Source organism: Euwallacea similis, chromosome 12 (assembly GCF_039881205.1).
Source record: "Euwallacea similis isolate ESF13 chromosome 12, ESF131.1, whole genome shotgun sequence".
Lineage (NCBI taxonomy): Eukaryota > Metazoa > Arthropoda > Insecta > Coleoptera > Curculionidae > Euwallacea > Euwallacea similis.
Window position 1 is genome coordinate 4028811 of NC_089620.1, and position 25604 is coordinate 4054414.

Genomic DNA, 25604 nt, shown 5'->3' on the forward strand with positions numbered 1-25604 from the left:
TACGCTCATCAAGATAAAAAAGATGATGAAAAACTCGGAATGAAATCTACCGCATTATATTTTGGTGATACAACAAAATCTTGGTTGAAAAGATTTTATTTAATATCTCTTATGACGTGGCTATATGCTGGTATCTTATCATCATTAAATAACATTTTTTATATTGCTCTACTTGCTGTAGGGTTCATATTTCACCGCCAATACAAAAATTTCAATCCTGACGATCCCAGTCAATGCATGTCCATATTTAAAAATAATTCCTACGTAGGGTTGCTTCTCTTTTTTGGCATCCTTTTAGATAGAATTATCACCTAGGTCTCAAGAGTTTTGGCTCTAATGAAGTCAATAAACTCAGGTACTCGCAGAAACGAAAAACTTGCTTGACACCCTTCGCCAGCCCTCTTATCATGAAACTGAAGGTATTCAGTTATCTTCATCTGTGCAGATTAAACAGCAAGAAAACAACGTAGTTGGCGTCTTATTTTTAATTTTTTGCACTATGTGCACCTTATGTCTTCACAATATTTCTAGGTTTTTACCTACACAAGCTGAAACGCGCTTATAAGTCGTTTAAGACAGTATAGTACGCCAATTTGCAGGATTAGAGAGTGACAACTAGCTAACACGGAGTTTCTTTTGCCTTTTTTTCTGCTTAGTAAATTTCTTAAATATTTAAACTAAGGTGAGTTGCATTAAAAAGCAGCTAAATTGCAGTGTTTAAGACTTAAAAAACGCCAATACTGAAAATAGACAGTGACTAGGGCTTCTTTTGCCTTTTTTTCATTTGGTAAATTTTTTAATGTTTGTAGCTAAAGCAATTTAAGAGCCCGTGAAGGGTAGTGCTTGACACTGCCCTCCTTTGTCATCCCAGTGCCCAGACACTGGGATCCAGGATTTTGATTAGCATTAAGTTGGTGAGCATATAAAGTGTTACGTTAAAATATAACGTTTTTACGGAAAGTCTGGATCCCAGTGCTTGACACTGGGATGACACCTCTGGGCACTACCGTCATAAAGGAACCAGTGTCAGTTACTTGGATGACAGAAGAAGGTGCTGGGATGACAAGAAGAGGGCACTGCCGTCTTGGATGGGAACCAGTGTCAAGCTACTTGCATGACACCATCATAAAGTGTCACACGCTAGGATGACAAAAAAAGGGCACTGTGACGGACTTAAATCACAATTATCAGTTAATGCTAATTATGGCATTATAAAAAACGCCAAACTTTTTTCTGCTTTTATGCAAGAAGTCTAGTCCATATATTCCTCCCACTTCTCCGTGACTTTTCTTACTATTTCCTCACTCATCTCAATTTTCTTTCCCCACTCTCGTTTGGTTTCAGGCGGAATTTTGTTTGTCGCATCAAATCCCATTTTACCTCCAAGTCCACTTTCAGGGGAAGCAAAGTCTAAATAATCAATAGGTGCATTTTCTATCATGATTGTGTCACGCACAGGGTCCATCCTCGTTGACATTGCCCACATCACTTCCTTCCAATCACGTACATTTATATCATCATCAACAACGATAATAAACTTCGTGTATAAAAACTGCTTTAGAACAGAAAGTATGCCCATAACAATTCTTTTTGCCTGCCCTGGATAGGATTTTTTTATCGACACTACCGCTATTCTATATGAGCAACCTTCCGGCGGCAGATAAAAATCCACTATCTCTGGAAATTGATTAATAAGAATGGGCACGAAAATTTCATTGAGTGCTTCACCAAGAATCGACGGTTCATCAGGTGGCTTGCCAGTGAAAGTGCTGAGATAAATTGGATTTTTGCGCATAGTAATTGCAGTAATATTAAATTCAGGAAATTGCTCAACAGAATTATAGTAACCAGTGTGGTCTCCATATGGTCCTTCATCTTGATATCTATTGAGGCTCACATAGCCTTCCAGAACGATTTCCGCGTGAGCTGGCACTTGAAGTGGAATAGTCTTACAATTTACAAGCTCAAGCGGCTTCTTTCGCAGCAGTCCAGCAAATTGGTATTCTGACAATGTTTCTGGCACTGGAGTTACCGCAGCAATAATCGTTGCAGGATCACTACCGATCACAGCAGCAGCGGGAAATTTCATATCTCTGCCTTCTTCCTTCCAACGCTTATGGTGAGTTGCGCCACCTCTGTGTGCAAGCCAACGCATTAGTGTTGCTTTTTTATCTATAACCTGCATACGATATATTCCAAGATTAAAATTATCTTGCTTTTCTTTCGTGGGTCCTTTTGTTACCACAATCGGCCAGGTGATAAGTGGTGCAGGTTCATTTGGCCAGCATGTTTGAATGGGCAGTAGACTTAGGTCCACTTCATCTCCGGTTAGCACTACCTCTTGACATGGAGCCTTGCTCACGACTTTACTTCGCATCGATAACACGACTTTCAACAAAGGAAACATTTTTATAGCATCCTTAAAGTTTTTTGGCGGCTCAGGTGATTGCAAAAATGCTAAAAGTTTACCAAGATCTCTTAGTTCATCAGGATTTATGTTCAACCCCAATGCAATCCTCTTAATAGTACCAAATAAATTCACCAAAACAGGAATCGAATTTTTACCATTTTCTGTGACAACATTTTCAAAAATGATCGCTGGCCCTTTGTTTGACAAAACCCTACGGTGAATTTCTGTCATTTCAAGAACTGTTGAAACTTTCTCCTTAATCCTAATCAGATCTTTTTTTTCTTCTAAGGCTTTGATGAAGTCGTGTAAGTTGTTGTACATATTCCAGTTTTTAAAATTTTAAGTTTACATTTAGCTTTCAAGCACTTTATTGAAATTTGACCTATGCACTGTCTAGCGAGCTTTCAGTTAATTTGAGATCAAATCTTCATATTGCTTACTAAGTTTGTATTTCCTTCCTCTATTGGAAAAATCTACAATCTCGATAAACCCCATTTCCACCCACTTTTTACAAAGTTGCGCACTAGTACGAGGCTTAAAATTAAATAGTTCGCCAACCTGACTAGCTGTAATAGCGGAAAACTCCTGGAAGAGCTCAAGAGCTTTGCGTTGTTTAGGATCAAGCTTACGTATAAGATCAGTCTGATCAGTGTGGTATTCTTCTTTATTTATACGTTGTAAAACGTTTTCAAATGAATTTGCCATACCTTCTACGAAATACTCCACCCACTTAGTGATATCTGCTTCAGCTCGTCCCATGTAATAGTTGTGCGATGGACCTATACTGATTGCTTCATAATACGCTCCTAGATTCTTAGCATAATATTCTTCCAATGAATAAAGTCCTTTTAGGTCATATCCACCAAGGTGTAAAATTAATGTAGTCAACAATCTTGCAGTACGACCATTACCGTCATAGTAAGGGTGAATTGTTACAAATTGATAATGCGCAATACCTGCAATAATTGGGCAAGGTACTTGCTCACTGTCACGAATCCAATCAATCATACGGCTCATGAGCTTTGGTACATCCTTTGCTTCAGGTGGCATATAAATTATTGCACGTGTACGGCTATCACGAATAACGTTTTGACCATCACGATAAGAGGTTGGCTTCACTTTAGATTTTCCACTTGCCATTACTAGAGCATGAAGCGTTTGAATGGCTTTCTCAGTAATAGGTATTCCCCTTGCTGTCCATTGTTCAACTTGGGTTAAAGCTGCATAATATCCTTTAACCTCATTTTCATCTCTCCTATATTTTGGAAAGTGGCTTTTACCACTTAAAACCTCTTCAATCTGTTTAGGCTCAAGTCGATTTCCTTCAATCATAGTAGAATAGTGTGTGGTATAAAGCCGTGCAGTTTCACGAAGGGACGAGAGCATCGATACAGTGAGTGGCAAATGTAATACTTTTTCTTTTGCTGCTTCAATCCTCATAAGGCAATTAGCGGTTTTGGAGGTAATCGTATAATTTGGCATCGGCATAATATCTGCATTACATTACTTCTATATTATGCTGATAAAATGCAGATAATGCAACATTCACACAACGCCAACCATAAACAGCAATAAATTCGGCTGATTGAGAAAGAAGTTTGTCTTGTAGAATAGCTATTTCTTTTTCTCTGCCAATTATTGGTTCACTCATATGTTTATTCCGCGGAGTTTGTTGAAATTATACACAGCGGAATAAAATTATCAACTTTGTTTTACCACCGTATTTACAGCGCGGCGGTAAAAGATAGAGCATCTCATAATTGGCTATTCTGGAGGTAGTTTTGTCACTTGCATCACCAAGTCTTCTGATGAACTTTGTGGTAATGTGCTTGAGTTTTATTGTATATAAAGTTTGTATTTGAGGTAAAATTGGCTATAAATATACTTGCTATGAATGTTTTTATATATTAATATTAGATGCTTCTTTTAATATACAGATAAATGTGTACTAAAAGTTTTATGTTGTAGGTTTTTAAATAAATTGTATGTCTAGAATATCGTTTTTATTGATCCTTATACTGGCAGTAGCAAGTTTACCAGTAATAAATAATTGGCTCTCAAATCGCAGCCAAATGCTAAACGATGATTATATAGGTGAGAAATTAGATAATTATATAAGTAGAAATTTTGATAAGATCATAAAAACTCTCAAAGAGGAGTCGATTAAAAGTAGTTACGCTGCTCGAGATAATGTAACCAAAAGTAAAATTTCACAATACAAGGATCAAATATTTGACCTTACTTATCCTTACTCCGGAAATGAAAATAGTAGTGTTATAGCTGTAGGCTTCCTTGACTATTCTTGTGGACATTGCAAAGCTATAAAGAATGATATAAAGCAGTTAATTAACGACGGCAAAATTAAGTATATCTTTAGGGATGCTCCAATACTTGGTAACGCTTCTTTAAAGGCAGCAAAAAGTGCTTTAGCTGTCTATTTTCTCGATAAAGAAAAATATTTCGATTTTCACCATGCTGCTTTAAGTCACAAAGGAGAATTTTCAGACGAAAGCATATTGGATATAGTGAAAAACATAGGGATTGATGAGGACGATTTTAATGATTCCATAAAAGATAACGCGGACAAAACTGAGCAAATGATAAACAACAGTAGGCTTCTAGTAAGAGATTTGGGAGTAGGTGGTACACCTTTTTTAATAATTGGAGATAGCCTGTTTGTAGGAGCAACTGATTTGAATGTATTACGCAAAAAAGTAGATGAATTAAGTCACAAGCAAGGCTAGTTACAGTTTGCCATAAAATTTTATTTTTTTTGCTTGACAACTCAAATGAGCCTGAGTATAGTAATTATAAATGTGATAAGTAGCGGCATGTAGGAGCTACGCAGTAACTCAAGAAAAGCAGGTGGTGCCTATAGTCAAGCGTAACCTTAGCCTGTAAAGATTGACTAATCCATTAAAAAGTGTTAAACTTAATATATAATTACCATTCTGGAGTTATAATATGAAAGAGTATAATTATGAAAGAGAATCAATTGCTCTTTTTCGACAAATCAAAGAAAAGAAAAAATCAAGTGATTTATTGGATAATTTAAAAAATGCTTGTCCCAAAAATCTAAACATAGGAATTGCTATAAAGACAGGAGATTGCTTTTTTGACTCCGTGGCTCAAGGATTGAATGAGTTAAAACCTGGTAATCGTTTTACCGCAAAATCATTAAGGGAAGATTGTGCAGATTATGCTAAAGCAAATAAAAGATCAGATTTTTGGGTTTATAAAGCAGTAATAAAAGATGCTGGTATTGGTGGTTACTCTGTTGAGCTAGAAGGCCCATATGGTCCTATACAAGATCCAAAAACTAAAATAAATATGATAGATGAAGAGAAGACTTTTAACAAATATTTAGAGTATATTACTAATACACATACAGAAACTGAAGCACCTATATGGGGTCGCCCAGAGATTGAAGGTAGAATGATATGTGATAAGTACGAAGTGGAGCTTTGTATTTATTCAATAGAGGAGTACGGTCAAAAAGTTACAGTTACTAAAATTACAGCGAATAATGATGATCCTAAAGTTTTTATAGAAGACGAGAATCTCGATCAGTTAAAGATAGATAATAGCAAAAAAACTGTAGGAGTAGTAAATTACATGAGGCATTTTGTGCCACTTCTTAGTAGAATCTCTGAGGATATAACAAAAAGTCAACCAGTTTCTAATGAAGAAATTCTTGGCACAGATAAAAGAGTTCCTACTTCTGATCAATCAGAGAAAGAAGTACAACAAGAAATAATTAATATCAGCACTAGTGCGCCGGTTTATGCGGATAAAGCAAGTCTTTCTTCTCATCAACCAGAGCAAAAAACACGACAAGAAAGAATTAATACCAGTACTAGTGGGATTAATCCACCGGTTTTACAAGATCATACGGATAGAGGAATTCCTACTTCTGATCAATCAGAGAAAGAAGTACAACAAGAAATAATTAATACCAGCACTAGTGCACCGGTTTATACGAATAAAGGAATCCCTGCCTCTCATCGGCAAGAACAAAAAACACAACAAAAAGGAGTACAAAAAAAATTAATCAATAGTTACAGGAAAGAGGCTATTTATGGCACAGTTGCTGTGATAGCTGCTATAGTATTCACACCATCTGCTATAGCTGCTGCTTTTACTCAATCAATTCCTTTAGCATTCCTTGCTGGAATTGCTTTAGTCGTTGCATGTGTTTGTGTATATCAATTAACGCAGAGTCATAAGAACATTAATGAACTGAAGAGTGAGTTAGAAGAAAATAGTACCCTTACTTTTCTAGAAGAAACAGGATTAAAAATGCACGATCTTATTAATAAAGCAATTTCAAAAGTTTAAGATTTTTCCTACTTTATCTACATCAACTCAACTTTATTTCTACAGGAGGGTATATGTCATTCACAGAAATTAGATTTCCAGAAAATATATCTTATGGTTCCACTGGAGGACCGGAATTTTCCACTGACGTTGTAACAACTCATAACGGTTGTGAACAGCGCAACATCAATTGGTCTCATGCACGCACTAGATACAACATAGCTTACGGGGTCAGATCAAACAAGCAGCTATTAGAATTAATAACATTTTTTCATGCACGAAAAGGTAAAGCAATAGGGTTTCGTTTTAAGGATTGGTCGGATTTTATAGCCATTAATCAAGAGATTGGTATAGGAGATAACAAAAAAACGACTTTTCAGCTAATCAAAACTTATGTAAGTGGGGAAGATAAGCATATACGTATGATCAAAAAGCCAGTACATGTGACAGTAAAGATTTATTTAAATGGTAAAGAAGAGAGTGAATATTCAGTAAATTATTCAACGGGAGAAATAACATTTATGAAGCCACCAGTAAAAGATGCGATAATCACTGCGAGCTTCGAATTTGATGGGGAGTGTTAAATAAACTGTGTCAAACCGAAAAACAAAGTAATAATTGATATAAAAAAATGGAGGTTTGACATGAGTCAAAAAATAGCAAATAGAACTAACGGATTGGTAGATTACAAAGAACTAGAATCAAATATTTTATCATCTATCAGAGAAGGTAAACCGCTAACAGGAAGGGGTGGAGCATTAACACCATTGATAAAAAGGCTGTTGGAGGCAAGCTTGGAAGGTGAAATAGAAAATCACTTATCAAATGAAGATGAAGAAATGCGAAGACTTTGCGCACAAGTGCAGGGTCGTTTGAGCTTTTAACGCCAAGAGATAGAGAAGGAAGTTTTGAACCGCAAATAGTCAGAAAAAGACAAACAAGCCTACATCCAGAGCTTGAAGCAAAGGTATTAAGTACATTTGCCAGTGGTATGGGCTATAGAGATATAGCGTCACATGTCGAGGAAATTTATGATCACAAAATATCGGCAGCAGAGATATCCAGCATTACTGATAAACTGCTACCAGTAATCAATGAATGGCGCAACCGTCCGCTGTAAGCGATTTATCCAATAGTTTTTATGGATGGAATGTTCTTTAAAGTGAAAGAAGATGGACGTTGTGTAAGTAAATGTATGTACAATATATTAGGTATAGACCAGAATGGCAGAAAAGAAGTTTTGGGCTTTTATTTAGCTGAAAGCGAAGGAGCTAACTTCTGGTTAGGGGTGCTAAATGACCTCAAAGAAAGAGGGGTAGAAGATGTTCTAATTGCATGTGTTGATGGTCTAAAAAGCTTTCCTACAGCAATAAACAGCGTATTTCCTAACGCAGAGGTACAGCTATGTATCGTGCATCAAATAAGGAATTTACTAAAATATGTATCGAGCAAAGATGTAAAAGTTTTCATGAATGATTTGAAAAAAATATATCGTGCTACAAGTAGAGAAATTGCTGAGAATTACTTACTTGAGCTGGAAGAAAAATGGGGAGAAAAGTATCCATTGGTTGTAAAATCGTGGCAGAACAATTGGGAAAATTTGTCTGGTTATTTCAAGTATTCTGGCCCTGTTAGAAGCCTAATTTATACTACCAACCCAATTGAGGGGTTGCATAGACAGATCAGAAAATTCACTAAAACTAAGGGTTCATTTACCAGCACAAATGCCTTGTATAAACAGGTATATTGTGCTATAAAGAAAGCAGAGGAAAAATGGACTATGCCTGTACATGACTGGGCGTTAACCATCTCTCAGCTTGATATTTTCTTTCCTGGTAGATTGAAAATTGAGTTGAATTAAAAATGCGGTTTGACACAGTTTATTTAACACTCCCGATTGGTCTTATTTTTGAAAGTAGATTTATTGTATCTGTTCAGATGCATGGCTAATGTACAAATACTGAAACAAAAATTCCAGTGCTCCCTTTCTTGTCATCCCAGTGCTTGACACTGGGATCCAGATTGGGCACTAAGTTGGTAAACACGAAAGCGGTTAATCCTCTACAACGTTTTTGATGGAACTGTGCAAAAGGACTGGATTCCAGTGTCAAGCACTGGAATGACACCCATTTGTTCCTATAGTTGTCTTTTCTCGTCTACCTTATTTTGCCACTCTGCTGAACAGATACGATCTATTATAGATTTGATATGAGCCTTATTTTACTTTAATCGCTTATAACCTTTAGCACTACGAAATACCCATGCTCAGGTTTTGTATTGGACAATATCTCTTTTTTAATGTTTTGAGAATTTATAACATCATCGCGTACATGAATGTCCTTGTCTATGCTGCCATAACGCATAGGAGAAACACCTTCAGTATTAACTTGCAATAAAGTATCATGTATCCAATCCAGCATTGTCAGTTCTTTGGAGTAGTGATCAATCTCGTCATTTGATAACTTAATCCTTACAAGCTGTGCAATTTTAAGCATTTCTTCTTTGGTAATTGTTATTTTTCTCTTATTTGCAAATTCTATTAGTGAAGTAATAACGTCTTCTGTTGACTTAGCTGGCATCTTTACCTCCTTGGATAAAGTGAGTTAAAATATCTACGACCGAAACAACTTCTATTTTATCAGTTTTTTCAAATTTGTGAAGTATGGTATCCGTAATCACTAATTTATCTAAAGAAGAGGAAGAGATTTTCTCAACTGCACTTCCTGAAAGCACGCCATGTGTGATGCATGAAATTACGGACTTTGCTCCGTGGCCTTTTAAAGCAAGAGCTGCATTACACAATGTTCCACCAGAGTCAACTATATCATCAACAATGACACAATTTTTATTCGCAACTTCTCCTATTATGTTCATTACTTGAGATGTGCCTGCTCTCTCCCTATATTTATCTACTACAATAATCTTATCACTTAACCCTATCTTGTACTTTTCCTCTAAAGTCTTTGCAAAAGCACGTGCTCTGCCAATTGCTCCAACATCAGGTGCAACAATTGCCAAATTTTCTGTGTGTATAGAGTCAACAAATGCTTCAAAGCAGTTCAAATTAGTTATCGGTACATCAAAGAATCCTTCAATTTGACTTGAGTGCAAATCAATAACTGCAACACTACTTGCACCTGCAGTTTGAATAAGATTTGCAACTAATTTAGCACTTAAAGCAGACTGCACATTATTGTTCTTGATAATTCTATCTTGCCTGCTATATCCATAATAAGGAATAATTACTACTATCCTTTTGGCTCCTAATCTATTTACTGCATCAATTATGAGCAGAAGCTCCATAAGGTTATCATTCACAGGGGGAGAAAGAGATTGTATTATATATACTTCTTGATTATATAGATCATTTGCTACTTCTACATTTACCTCACCATCAGCAAACTCTGACACCTGAACAGAGGATGGTTGAACATCTAGCCGGTTAACTACTGATTCCCCTAATTCCTTACTAGCATTACCTATTATTATCTTCATAACGCACTAATTGAGTTTTTAAGATTATACAGAAATTGTGAAATAATTGAAATGTAAGTGTCTTTATCTAGCATTCTTGTCGGTGAATTAGGTACCTCTTGTACAATGACCTGTCATTTTCACGCGTTGTTTCAATATACAGACCCAAATTGAAACAACTATACAAAATCCTGCTTATGTTTCAAGATAAATGACTTTAATGAAATATAATTTATCTAGTCATTTGTATCTGCTAACATACTACACTTCCCATTGTAGAGCCTCTGCAACTTACTGAAATTTATAATCGCTTTATAAAAAGCTTTATACTCTTTGCTTAATTGGAGGTGCTACCTCTGCACTTTCTGCTCTGTCTAGGGTACTACTTGGTTTTTCTGCAGTAATTTTTTGAATGCTACCATCTACCTTATTCTTGATATCTGCTCCATATGATCTTAATACTTCAATAGCTTTCTCGTTTCCACTATTCAGCGCAATATCCAAAGCATCCATACCATCATTATTTTTGTGGTTGATAAAATTCTCTAACTCAAAGATTTTTATATATTGCTCAATGATGAATTCTACCACTTTTCCAGGGCAATTATTAGCGGCAGGAAAGAGTACTGCATTGTTATTATTATCTTTCTTTGTTACATCTGCTTTGATCTTGTCTATCAAATACTTGATAATTTCTATTCTGCTATCATCTTCTGCTTCAGTGCACTGCCTAGCAGCTAAAAACAGAGCTGTTCGCCCATTATTGTCCACATCTTCGATACTTTGCCCCTTATCAATTAAGGCTTGTATTATATTTTTATTCCCATACAAAGCAGCAAAGTGAAGAGGAGTATACCCTTCGGTACTTTCTCTTTCATTAATCAATGCACCATGGCTAGCTAGTAATTCTATAAATTCTGGCGTATTTGCAAAAACTGCAAAGTGCATTGGTGTTAGATCATCTTTACCATGATTTTGAGTTTTTGCATTAACGTTTGCTCCATTTTTTATCAGCAATTTTGCTATTTCTAATTGTTTGCGTCCGATGGCAATATGCAGTGGCGTACGATTGCGTTCATAATGATCATTGACGTTTGTGCCGCACTTTATTAGTAGTTCTGCAGCTTCAATATTACCTTCCTGAATTGCAACATATAAGGAAGCATATCCATCTTTTGTTTCCTCTGTCATACGAAATTGCGAACATGTTAGTTCATATATTATTAAGGATTATTATTAAGTTTTTATTAATACAATATTAATGTAGCGGGATGACGGTTTTTCAAATTATCGTAAGTCAGTTTAGCTATAGCTACAAGTTTCATTCTTCCCTTACAAATAACTTTACTGCGTCCTTTTTTCGGATTCAGAATTAGCAAGAAACGTTCTTGTAAGGTGGTCTACTAAAATTTTGCTTTATAAAACAATGTCTGAACTATGCAATTAATACATTATCAACACAACTGATTCATAAAAGCAAATATTATAACCACGAAGAGAGGAAATGTTATGCTTAGTTTAATAAGAAAGACCTTGAGAAAAAAAATGACTCATCAGGTAAACGATTCGAAATTAAAAGAGAAAGATGAAAAAAGTATTTTAAAATTAGCATCAAAAATAAAAGGCAAAAAAAGTAGCATTGCTGAAGAACTAGAAAAAATATCTAAAAAGGAAAAACAAAGGATTCTTACTACGAAAGTAAGCAAACATCGGGGTAAAGAACCAACTATTATATCACTTGCTTATGCTATACTACGTAAAGATAGTATAGCTGTTGAGAAAATGTTAAGAGTAGCTAAAGAAAACGGTATTCTGAAAGACATTCTTGACGCAACAACAACTATAAAATATCCAGGTGGTCAGGAAGAAACTTGCACACCACTTACTTATGCCATATTATGTAAAAATAGCAAAACTATTGAAGAAACTTTAAAAGTCTCTAAAGAAAACGGTATTCTGAAAGATATTCTTAACGCAACAACAACTATAAAATATCCAGATGGTCGGAGAGCAACTGTTACACCACTTGATTATGCTATACTATGTGGAGATAGTATAGCTATTAAAGAAATTTTAAAAGTCTCTAAGGAGAACGGTATTCTGAAAGATATTCTTAACACAACAGCAACTATAAAATATCCAGGTAGCCGGGAAGTGACTTACACACCACTTGCTCATGCTATGTTCTGGAAGGGTAGCAAAGCTATTAAAGAAATTCTAGTAGCAGCTGAAGAGAACAGTATTCTGAAAGATATTCTTAACACAACAACAACTATGAAATATCTAGACCGGGAAGTGACTTACACACCACTTGCTTATGTTATACTACGTAGAGATAGTATAGCTGTTGAGAAAGTGTTAAGAGTAGCTAAAGAAAACGGTATTCTGAGAGATATTCTTGACACAACAATAACTATAAAACATTTAGATAGCCGGGAAGTGACTTACACACCACTTGCTTTTGCTATGTTCCGGAAGGATAGCAAAATTATTAAAGAAATTCTAGTAGCAGCTGAAGAGAACAGTATTCTGAAAGATATTCTTAACGCAACAACAACTATAAAATATCTAGATGGTCAAGAAGAAATTTACACACCGCTTACTTACGCCATATCATGTAAAAATAGCAAAACTATTGAAGAAATTTTAAAAGTCTCTAAAGAAAACGATATTCTGAAAGATATTCTTGACGCAACAACAACTATAAAATATCTAGATGGTCAGGAAGAAATTTACATACCGCTTACTTACGCCATATCATGTAAAAATAGCAAAACTATTGAAGAAATTTTAAAAGTCTCTAAAGAAAACGGTATTCTGAAAGATATTCTTGATGCAACAACAACTATAAAATGTCCAGATGGTCATGAAGAAACTTGCGCACCGCTTACTTATGCTATACTACGTAAAGATAGTATAGCTGTTGAGAAAATGTTAAGAGTAGCTAAAGAAAACGGTATTCTGAAAGACATTCTTAACACAACAATAACCATAAAACATCAAAATAATCAAAAAGTAACTGATAAGTTACTTGCCGCATTACATGATCGCAAAGTTATTCAAGAAATTTTAGACATAGCTAGAGAAAACGATATTCTGAAAGACATTCTTAATGCAACAATAACTATAAAATATCCAGATAGTGAAGAAAAAATCTACACACCACTTACTTATACAATATCATGTAAAAGCAACGAAGCTTTTAATACAACAAGAGCTATAAATCAAGATGGTCAGGAAAAAACTCACATCCCATTTCCTACCCTTGATAAAAGAGAAACTGAATTAAAATTAAAAGAAAGAAGACAAAGTAGAAGAGATGAGGGATTAAATTTTAACAATGGTAGTAGTGACAAAAATGTTGAAATAAAAGTTAATGGGGATATCTTGTTGCAGCATAGTAGTGGAATTGAAAATGAAATAAATCATACTGCTGTACGTAATGATGTAGGGGGGGTAAAGCCTCTAATAGAAAGTAGAGTAAATGTTAAAGTACAGAATATAAATGCAGTGATTGCAACTTCTGTGACACTTGAGTTGGTAGCTAGTAAAATAACGTGTGTACTGTCAAAACCCACCACTAAATTGGAAGAAGTAGCTATAACATATTTTCAAGGTTTAGCACTATATTTGTGAAACTTAATTTATATGTGCTAAACAAGATGCTGATTAGTTTTATAGCTAACCCAAGAAAGGTTTCCCTACGTTATACCGCCGCGGTATCTCTAGATCCCGCTAACACGTAGCGGGATGATGGTTGTCGTTTAGCTATAAATATTAAAAAATTTACCAAGCGAAAAAAAAGGCAAAAGAAGCCCCGTGGTGGTTGGCTATTTACTATGTACTAAAATATCGGCGTTTTTCTTATTCTAAAACGCTTGATTAAGAGCGATTTAGCTGCCTTTAACTTGCAACTAACCTACACCGCAAGTGTTTAAGAAATTTACTAAGCAGGAAAAAAGGCAAAGAAACCCCGTAGTAGCTAGCATTCAAATTCTCCCTTGTCAATTTGACGTTTTTTGCTGTCTTAAACGCTTTGTAAGCGCGTTTCGGCTTATATAGGTAAAAACCTAAAAATTTTTAAAGACATGCGATGCACGTAGTGCGAAAAATTAAACATGAGACGCCAAATACCCTAAGTTTTTTGTCATTAACCTGCACAGATTGCGAAGATAAATAAATAGCTTCAGTTTCATGATAAGGGGACTGGCGAAGGGTGTCAAGCAAGTTTTTCGTTTCTGTAAACCACCTGCTAACCGACAGCTAACATTAACTACCGATATCGTATCTGAAGAAGCCCCCTGGCCATTCTAAAAAATTTAATGCTGAGTACACCTTACTTTTGGCTTCCTCTATAGTGCTCCCTTCTGCTACTATATTTAGCACTCTTCCGCCATCGGAAACTAAGTTACCACTTTCATCCAATTTAGTACCAGCATGAAACACCAACACACCAGGAATGCTTTCAATCTTATCTAATCCTTTAATTACTTCTCCCTTTTGATAATCACCCGGATAGCCTTTACTTGCAACAACTACACAAACTGTAGATTTGTTGTTAAGTTCCACCATTTTGACATTTAACTTTCCTTCTGCAACTGACAACATCAATTTTAACAAATCGCAATTTGAATCAAATCTAGGTAATATAGATTGCGTTTCTGGATCACCGAATCTAACGTTATACTCGAGAAGTTTTGGGCTATCTTTGCAAATCATTAAACCAGCAAAGAGTACTCCTTTATAAGGCGTACCCATGTTAACCAATGCTTGAGCTGTAGGGTATATTATTTTTTGGATAATTTTTTGCTCCATGTCCTTACTTATAATTGAAGGTGATGAGTACGACCCCATACCTCCAGTATTTTGGCTTTCATTACTTTCATCAACTCTCTTATAATCTTTTGCACACCCAAGAGTTACTACTTTCAACCCATCAATAAGAGCAAAAAAACTTACCTCTTCTCCAACTAAAAACTCTTCTATGATTATTTCTTCACCTGATTCACCAAATTTTTTCTCCACTAGCATTGAATCTATTGCTGAAAAAGCTTCATTTTCTGCGCAACATATCATCACGCCTTTCCCTGCTGCAAGTCCATTTGCTTTAACTACAAGCGGAAATTTTATTTTATTGCTACGTACAAAATTTTTAGCTAACCCCTCATCAATAAAACGCTCGTACTTGGCGGTTGGTATACCATATTGTTTACATAATTCTTTGGTGAAAGACTTTGATGCCTCAAGTTTTGCAGCTGCTTGACTTGGAGCAAAAACATTTATTCCCTCTGCAGCTAAATCATCGGCAAGTCCATTGATTATTGGTTGTTCTGGACCAACAACAACTAACTCTATACTTTCTCTCTTGCAAAATTGTGTAACATCTATTGAATTTTGAATATTTATATCCACAAGAATTCCCAAATTTTCCATGGCCGAGCGACCAGGAGTTACATATAACTCAGTCAAGATAGGAGATTTTTTTAGAGCCCAAAGTAGAGCGTGCTCACGCCCACCAGAACCTATAACCAGAACCTTCATCTTTATTTCCTCGCTTTTCTATATGTCAAAATTATTATTTGCTTATAACAGTATCATTACTCATGTATTTTTGCAACACGTTTGGTATTGCAATCGACCCGTCAGAATTTTGATAATTCTCCATTATGGCAATAATCGTTCTTCCTATAGCTAAAGCTGAGCCGTTTAAAGTGTGAACATATTTTTTTATCTTTTTATCAGTTTCTGAAGAGTATTTAGCGTTCATCCTTCTTGCTTGAAATGCACCACAATTTGAGCAGCTTGATATTTCTCTATATTTATTTTGCCCAGGTAACCATACCTCTATGTCATAAGTCCTTTGTGCAGCAAAACCCATATCGCCACTGCAAAGCAGCATTACTCTGTATGGCAATTCTAATTTTTTTAATATCTCTTCAGCAACACTCGTCATACGCTCAAGCTCATCATTTGATTGGTCTTCAGTTGTGATGCTTACCAACTCCACTTTACCAAATTGGTGTTGCCTTATCATGCCCCTGGTATCGCGACCTGCACTACCTGCTTCTTTACGAAAGCACTCCGAATATGCAGTAAAGCGAATAGGCAGTTCTTTTTCTTCCATTATTTTGTCAGCAACTAAATTTGTTAAAAACACTTCACTTGTGGGAATCAACCTCAATTCGTCGGTAGTTAAATACGAATCGTCAGAAAATTTCGGTAGCTGACCAACATTATACATAGCCTCGTTTTTCACCAAAGTCGGGTGGTACACCTCAGTATAGCCAAATTCATTAACATGCATTTCAAGCATAAAATTTATTAGCGCTCGTCCAAGCTTAGCTAACTGTCCTTTTAATATCGTAAATCTTGATCCGGAAATTCTCGCCGCTTGTTCGAAGTCCATTAAACCTAATTTTTCTCCGAGTTCATAATGAGATTCTGGTACAAAATCAAACTGTCTTTTTCCTCCATATCTTCTCACCTCTAAATTAGAGTTCTCATCTGCGCCTATTGGCACATCTTGCGCAGGAATATTCGGCAAGTTAGATAAAACATTCACTAACTTATCCTTTTCTGCTTGTTCTTTTAAGCTGATTGCCTCTATCTCATTTGTGATGCTTTTTGACAACTCTATTTGCTCTTCACAGGGGCTCTTGCTCATTTTAAGCTTTTTTATTTCCTCTGTGATTTCATTGCGCTGCCTATTCAAATCCTGCAGTTTAGTGGTTAATGATCTTTTTTCGTAATCGATTTCCAATATCTCTTTCGCAGTAAATTCTCTAATTCCCCTGCTTTTTATTACCTTCTCAAATTCTTCAAAGTTCTTACGTATATATTCTATATCGTGCATATATTGTGCTATTACTAACATTGTTACTGTACTCCAAAAGCTCTTAATATTCAATATATTCTCATACTACTAAAATTATTATGGTTGATTTTTTTGTTAGAATTTGTTAAAATTTAATTAACTTAGCGTTCATAGGGTGTAGTATGTTGGGCATTACAAAAAATAATCAGAAAGAGAGCACTTACTTTGCTGGTGAGGAATTCGTTATCTACGCTACTTGTGTATGCCTAGCAGCCACATTCGCTGCTGGCTGTTTAGGAGCGGTAATAGGATCCCCTCTATTGACCTTTCCACTTGCTATGCTCATCTCTAACCCCGTAGTTTGGGTTTTAATGGGAATAATTCTTACAGTAGCATACAAAATGGTTGTTGAACCTTTATTTTACTTAGCGAAGAACTATATTAATGGAAAAAGAGCTTCAAAGGGGGAAAAGAGTGAAGAAAAAGATACAGAACTACAAGATTTGCAAGGCAAGACTCCAGAAAAGCAAGCAAGACCGAAAACTCCTGATAGGGATAGTGGTATTTTTGACTGCAAAGAAAATAAGGATTCTTTTGTATATAAGACAAATAAAAAAGAAGATTATAAATTTTGGTTAAGTAATTTTGATATTGCAGAGATTGCAAAAAGTTACTATGGATGGACGCCATATCGTAAAAAAGGTCACAGGGAATTTTCCAAAGGAGTGTTCTTTTCTTGCCTCGATAATCTTACATCTTTTCTGGGGAACCGATTGCAAGAATATAAAGATAAAGTAAAAGGGGATAACAATTTAGTATTATCTTCAATTCTTAACTTAAATAACAATCATTGGGTAACATTGGTTATTTCTCATGATGAAAAGAGTAAAAAGTTTAGAGCATATTATTGCGATTCATTTGGTGAACCATTACCAGAAGAGGTATCAAGTGCGCTACAGAAAACTCTAGGAATAGACAATAGTAGTATTAGAAACTCAAAAGCTAAACAACAAGATGATAAGTATAATTGTGGAATATTTGCCTTAGAGAATGCTAAGAAAATTACAGATATGCTGAAAGCAGGCAAATCGTTTGATGAAATTGATGATCAGCTAAAATATGAACTTAGTTCAGAGCAATTAATAGAGAAGAGAAAAGAATTTGCAAAAGCGTTGAAAAAGGATGAACAAAGCAGGGCTGGCACGCCAAGCCCTGTATTAGGTGGTCCAGGAAATATAAGTCGTAAAGATAGCGGAGTAAGTTTAGATTCAGTAGAAAGTAAGCAAACAAAAATTGTTCAATATAATACTACAGGTGATGGCAACTGCTTTTTCCATGCGGTATTTGGTGATAATAGCTCTGGTCAATATAAAGCTGAAAAAGCACAAGATATGAGAATGGAATGGCACAAATTTTTAAGTCAATTTAACTCTTTGAATGATCCAAGGATGCCTGAGTTATTGAAGGGACAGATGCAGAAAGTTTTTGGTGCATTCTTAGAAAATCCAAATCATTTGATTGGTATGTCGGACTCAATAAAAGATTTGGTTCAGCATACAAACAGACGGGTAGAGAAGATCAAAAAAAAGACTAATAAATTAATAAAAAAGTTATGTTGTCTTACGACATTAAAAGAAAATGAAGTTATAGGTGATTTAAGAAGCATTAGTGCTAGTAATCTCAATATTAGTGAAAGAAAATATGATAGAAATTATAATAGTGATACTGCAGCAAATTCTTTTCTCAATGGCAAATCCATTTATAGATCTTATCTAGAGGCAATCAGCAGCCAAAGTTACCATGTTTTCATAGAAGAAATTCCTATCTTAGCTTCGCTGGCTAATATTGAAATTGACGTCTACTATAAAAATAATGGTAATGATGTAAATACATTGTTTCTGCCAAATGCGGGAATGATAAATGAAGGTTATCAGCAGAACAACGAGCTATGGGGAAATAAAGAACAAGAAACGGTATACTTGGCACCTGGTCATTATGAGAGAGCTGAGATAGTAGAGGTAGATCCTTCTCTTATGGAGAAAGTAAGTTCGGCTATACAAAGTGTTGTAACAGTATGTGTAAATGCGCTAGGTTTGAACACATAGAATATATGTCCCTACAAGTAGGAAATTTGACAATTGATTCTCCAGTTATTTTAGCTCCAATGTCTGGAGTGACTGATTATCCGTTTAGAAGTATTGTGAAGAAACTTGGTGCAAGTTTGTTAGTTTCAGAAATGATTGCAAGCAGAGCTATGATTATGCAAACTCGTCAGAGTCTGCAAAAAGCAAAAGTCGATGCATTAACTGCTGTGCAGCTTGCTGGGTGTGAGCCAGATGTTATGGCGGAGGCTGCAAAATTAAACGAGGACATGGGAGCAAAAATTATAGACATAAACTTTGGTTGCCCTGTTAAAAAAGTTGTAAACGGTTATGCAGGATCAGCGCTAATGCGTGATGAGAAAAAAGCCGCTGAGATAATTGAAGCTGTGGTCAAGGCAGTGAATGTGTCAGTTACAGTGAAAATGCGCACCGGGTGGAACGATGAAAATCGCAATGCACCGAGACTTGCGAAAATTGCCGAAGACTTAGGAGCAAAGATGATTACTGTACATGGAAGAACAAGGGCACAGCTTTATAACGGTCAAGCAGATTGGAAATTCGTTAGAAATGTTAAAGAGCAAGTAAAAATCCCAGTTATAGTAAATGGCGATATTAAAAATTTAAATGATATTCAGAATGCTCTCAAAGAATCTGGAGCAGACGGAGTGATGATAGGTCGTGGTGCCTACGGTAAACCTTGGCTGATTAATCAAGCAATGAACTTTCTCAGTGGAAGTGAAACTTCTGAGCCAACAGCTTCAGAGAGATTAAGCATCATACTCGAGCATTACGACAATATTCTTGAGTACTATGGAAATGACACAGGAATAAAGATGGCCCGCAAACACATAGGTTGGTACAGTAGCGGGCTTCAAGGCTCATCTGAATTTCGTGTGAGAGTAAATAACATGACAGATAGCACAGAAGTGAAAGAAAATATTATTGGCTTTTTTGGTCAAGAGACACACTAGCTGTACTCAATTCGACTGATCGTATGCCACTACGCTCTCTTCCTCACCAGAGTGTAAATGACAACCATTATCCATCAACCATTCCTCGTCATAAGTTTCAATATCAAAATATTTTTCATATTTATCCACATTATCACAAAGTGAAAGTGCTCTGATCTTATTCATAATCAAACCTGTACCAGCAGGAATTAATCTTCCTACTATAACATTTTCTTTTAATCCACTTAAAGGATCACTCTTCCCGCAGAATGCTGCTTCTGTAAGTACTTTTGTTGTCTCTTGGAAAGAGGCAGCAGAAATAAAGGAGCTAGTTTCAAGACTTGCCCTAGTAATCCCCTGCAGAATAGGAAGATAATGAGTAGGCCGTTTGCCAGAGTTACTCATAGCATCATTTTCCCTATCAACTTCCAGCTTGTCAATGCTTTCGCCAACCAAGTACATAGTATCACCAGGATCAGTAATTTCCACTTTTTGTAGCATTTGTTTTAAGATCACCTCTAAATGCTTATTGTCTATACGAACACCCTGCAATCTATAAACTTGCTGTATTTCAGAAATCATATAGTGCGCTAAAGCTTCTAACCCAAGTACACGTAAAATATCATGGAGATCAGGGTCACCATCCATCAATAGATCACCTTTACGTACAAAATCACCTTCATTGACTATTACATGCTTACTTCTTGATACCAAATATTCAACTGGAGAAATTTGTTCATCTACAGGTTTAATTAATATACTGCGTTTTCCTCTACGGTCTTTTTCAGAAAACGCTACATAGCCATCTATCTCACTAACAATAGCATGCTCTTTAGGACGACGTGCTTCAAATAACTCTATAACTCTCGGTAAACCACCAGTAATATCACGAGTTTTAACTGACTCTCTTGGTGTTCTTGTAATAACATCACCTGCATGAACCTTCTGGCCATCTTGTACATTGAGCACTGCACCGATTGGTATAAAATAACATGCTTCAACGCCACTTGCGAGTGTCATTACTTTACCATTATCGTCAAGCAGCACAATACGAGGACGTAAATTAGCTCCACCAGAATGCAATTTCCAGTCTTTTACTACTTTGCTTGATATTCCTGTAGATTCATCCATCACTTCAGTGATCGAAATTCCATCTTTTAAGTCCTGATAAGACACTGTACCAGTCTTCTCCGTGATAATAGGCAATGTATAAGGATCCCATTCCGCAACTTTATCGCCAATTTTTACTGACCCACTCTCATCTACATAAAGCTTAGCGCCGTAAGGTACACTGTGCTTCAATTTCTCACTACCAAGGCTATCAATCAACACGACTTCACAGGAACGGCTTATCACAATTTTATTTCCGTTTCTATCTATAATTATATTACTATTGTTTAACTTTATTTTAGCATTAATAGAAGCTATAATATTCGAGGATTCAACGCCTCTAGTCATTACTCCACCTATATGAAAAGTACGCATCGTTAACTGAGTACCTGGCTCTCCAACAGATTGAGCAGCTATAATACCAACTGCTTCACCTATTGAAACAATTTTACCAGTTGCAAGGTCTCTTCCATAACATAAAGAACATACACCAGGACTTATTTCACAAGTTAAAGGCGATCTAATTTTTACAACATCAAGACCTGCAATGCTGATTTGCTTTACTTTATCCTCATCAATTAATTCCCCTGCTTTTACTAATAATTCTTTTGTCACTGGGTTATATATATCATTTGCAGCTGTTCTACCCAGCACAACACTCTCTAGAGATGCAACTATAGTACTTCCTTCAACTGTAGCTCTCACAACAAGACCATTTTTTGTTTTACAGTCATGCTTTGTAACTATGCAATTTTGAGATACATCAACTAAACGACGAGTTAAGTATCCAGAGTTTGCAGTTTTAAGTGCAGTGTCAGCTAAACCTTTACGCGCACCGTGAGTAGAATTAAAGTATTCAAATACGTTCAATCCTTCACGGAAATTAGAAATTATAGGTGTTTCTATAATCTCACCAGAAGGTTTGGTCATGAGCCCTCGCATTCCTGCTAGCTGTTTCATCTGTGAAGTAGAACCCCTTGCACCAGAGTTAACCATCATATACACTGAGTTGTACTTACTATTTCCATCATATATAGATATTGCTTTTAACATATCATTAGCTATCATATCCGTACACTTAGACCATTCATCTATAACCTTGTTATACCTCTCACTTCTAGTTATTAGCCCATCTTGATATTGCATAGAGAATTTCTTAATTTCACCCCTCGCGTGATCAACATGTGTAGCTTTAGTTTCAGGTATAACCATATCACAACGACCAAAAGAGACACCAGAAAATGTGGCATACTCAAAGCCAAGTACCATTAATTTATCAGAAAATGCCACTGTAGCACTTTGACCACAGTTACGATATACCAAATCAACTATACCAGTTATTTCCTTGACTGTTAATATCTGATTTATTAGATCGAAGCCTAGATTCTCATGCTTAGGAAAAATTTGCCATAATATTAAACGGCCAGGAGTTGTACAAACAGTTTTATAGTGAGTTTCACCGCTGCTATTAATATACTCCATCCTATACTTTATACTAGAATGAATATGTAAAGTACCATCACTCAAGGAATGCTCAACTTCACAAAAAGCACCAAAAGATGGTAAATTATCTTCCTTAGGTTCTTGTAAAGTCAGATAATATATACCAAGCACTATATCTTTACTAGGAACTATAATCGGTCTGCCATTAGAAGGACTTAAAACGTTATTAGTGGACATCATCAACACCCTAGCTTCAAGCTGAGCTTCCAATGAAATTGGCACATGCACTGCCATTTGATCACCATCAAAATCAGCATTAAACGCCGTACAGACAAGCGGATGAAGCTGTATTGCTTTGCCTTCAATAAGGATTGGCTCAAAAGCCTGAATACCAAGTCTATGTAGCGTAGGCGCTCTATTCAACAAAACAGGATGCTCTTTTATTACCTCTTCAAGCATATCCCAAACTTCTGGTTTTTCTGCTCTTATCAACTTACTAGCAAACTTAATAGTTGGAGCCATACCATACATCTTAAGCTTTGAGTAAACAAAAGGTTTGAATAGTTCAAGAGCCATTCTTTTTGGTAATCCACACTGATTTAGTTTCAAAGTTGGACCAACAACTATTACAGAACGTCCAGAGTAGTCTACCCTTTTTCCTAAGAGGTTCTGGCGAAAACGACCCTGTTTTCCTTTTAACATATCACTAATGGACTTTTTATATCCAACAGCACCAGCTTTATTTACCAAAGTATTACGACGACTATTATCAAAAAGAGAATCAACTGCTTCTTGTAACATCCTTTTTTCATTACGAATCATAATCTCAGGAGGATTTAAGCTCAACAATTTCCTCAACCTGTTATTTCTATTAATAATAGTCCTATAATGATGATTCAGATCAGAAACTGCAGGACGACCACTCTCAAGCGATACCAAAGGACGCAAATCAGGTGGTAAAATAGGTATAGTTGTAAGTATCATCCACTCAGGCCTATTTCCAGATTTAATGAAGTTTTCAACAATACGCAATCTCTTTATAATTTTCTTTCTTCTTATCTCAGAAGCAACAGATTCTAATTCTAGTCTTAAATCCTTCCTAATTTCATGTAAATCAAGGCGCGTTAGCAACTCTCTTATAGCTTCAACACCTTGCATAGCTACAAAACTATCGATCCCATAGCTATCTTTAGCTTCATTATAAGCTTTTTCACTAATAATCTCACCTTTTTCAAAAGGCGAAACAAGAGGATCTATTACGATATAATTATCGCTATATAAAATATTCTCAATATCTCTGAGAGACATATCCAATAATGCTCCAATTCTTGAAGGAAGCGATTTCAAAAACCATATATGAGCAACAGGAGATGCAAGCTCTATATGACCCATCCTTTCTCTTCTTACTTTAGAAGATGTAACTTCTACTCCGCATTTTTCGCATATGCGACCTCTGTGTCTTCTTTTTTTGTATTTTCCACATAAACATTCATCGTCATTGACAGGGCCAAAAACCTTAGGACAAAATAATCCACCTTTCTCAACTTTGAACGTACGATAATTTGCAGTTGAAACATCTTCTATCTCACCACAAGATATACGCTTAATACTTTCAGGGCTAGCAATCGATATGCTAACCTCATTAAAAGGTTGTGCAATGTTAGTGTGAGATATATCTTCAATCACTACATCATTTTGCTTTAAATCTACATTTAAACATAAAGAACGTAGTTCTTTTATCATCACATTAAAGGATTCAGGAATTCCACATTCAAAATTACTGTCACCTTTTATTATCGATTCATAAATCTTAACTCTACCATTAATATCATCAGACTTCACAGTTAACATTTCCTGCAAAGTATAAGCAGCACCATAGGCTTGTAATGCCCAACATTCCATTTCACCAAAACGCTGACCACCAAAATGAGATTTTCCTCCAAGAGGTTGTTGAGTAACCAAACTATAAGGCCCTACTGAACGCGCATGAATTTTACCATCAACCAAGTGGTGCAACTTAAGTATGTACATGTAACCAACTGTAACCTTGCGGTCGAATTTTTCACCACTGCAACCGTCATATAATACAGCTTGTCCAGAGTTATCTAAACCAGCAAGTTCAAATAATTTTGCTATTTGTTCATCTTTTGGACCCTCAAATACAGGTGCAGCAACAGGAACGCCATCACGTAATTTGCGTGCAAATTCAATGAGATTATTATCACTAATATTACGAATATCATTACAGATAGATACGTTACTGCCATAGCTATAAACCTCAATCAGGAAGTTACGTAAATTGCTGTATGAACTTTTACAAGAGTTCAAATAGTTCTCTACTAACTCATTCAACTCGTCATTTAGTGCATTCTTATTAGGTGTATTTAAAACAGAAGCCGTTATTTCATCATCATCAATATTTTCAATTTTTTTATTATCAAGGTATGCTACTGCAAATTGTGTAAAATTATCATCGTTAAGGGACCTAATTCCCTTGCAAAAAGCACTTTTGATCTTATTGATCTCATCGAGAATATTACTTACCTTTTCCCCTAATTTTCTACAAGCCCAACCTACATGCGTTTCCAGTATTTGCCCTACATTCATTCGTGAAGGAACACCAAGAGGGTTAAGAATAATATCAACAGGAGTACCATCTTCCAAATAAGGCATATCTTCCACTGGCACAACTCGAGAAATCACACCTTTATTTCCATGTCTACCAGCCATTTTATCCCCTGGTTGCAGACTATGTTTCACAGCAATGAAAACTTTTACTGACATCGACACACCTTGAGGCAAGTCATAACCTTCATGTAATTTTTCTACTTTTCGCTTAAACTGTGCTATTGCATGTGATACTTTTTCATCAAAATCTTTTTTTAAGCTCTTAACTTGCTCAGAAATGGATTGGTTTTTTAATCCTATACCCCACCATTGCTCACGTTCAATAGAGTCAAATTTTTCTCGATCTTGAGAACCAG

At 35.8% G+C, this 25604-nt stretch overlaps 5 protein-coding genes across 5 annotated transcripts; all 5 read right to left on the minus strand.

Moving 5' to 3' along the window:
- Positions 1-1252: 1252 nt before the first annotated feature.
- LOC136412390 (uncharacterized protein RP821-like) lies at positions 1253-2731 on the minus strand. The gene has a single exon (XM_066395449.1). It carries the CDS (start codon positions 2729-2731, stop codon positions 1253-1255), a length of 1479 nt encoding a protein of 492 aa, XP_066251546.1.
- Positions 2732-2818: 87 nt separating this feature from the next.
- On the minus strand, positions 2819-3742 carry LOC136412391 (uncharacterized protein NMB0459-like). The gene has a single exon (XM_066395450.1). The coding sequence runs from the start codon at positions 3740-3742 to the stop codon at positions 2819-2821; it is 924 nt and encodes a 307-aa protein (XP_066251547.1).
- Positions 3743-8952: 5210 nt separating this feature from the next.
- LOC136412392 (ribose-phosphate pyrophosphokinase-like) lies at positions 8953-10222 on the minus strand. The gene is made up of 2 exons (XM_066395451.1): positions 9313-10222; positions 8953-9263 (listed from the first exon to the last, which is right to left on the minus strand). Exons 1-2 carry the CDS (start codon positions 10220-10222, stop codon positions 8953-8955), a joined length of 1221 nt encoding a protein of 406 aa, XP_066251548.1.
- A 303-nt stretch (positions 10223-10525) lies between these two features.
- Positions 10526-11392, minus strand: LOC136412393 (putative ankyrin repeat protein RF_0381). The gene has a single exon (XM_066395452.1). It carries the CDS (start codon positions 11390-11392, stop codon positions 10526-10528), a length of 867 nt encoding a protein of 288 aa, XP_066251549.1.
- A 3078-nt stretch (positions 11393-14470) lies between these two features.
- LOC136412394 (uncharacterized) lies at positions 14471-15742 on the minus strand. Its single transcript, XM_066395453.1, has one exon. The coding sequence runs from the start codon at positions 15740-15742 to the stop codon at positions 14471-14473; it is 1272 nt and encodes a 423-aa protein (XP_066251550.1).
- Between the last annotated feature and the right edge of the window lie 9862 nt (positions 15743-25604).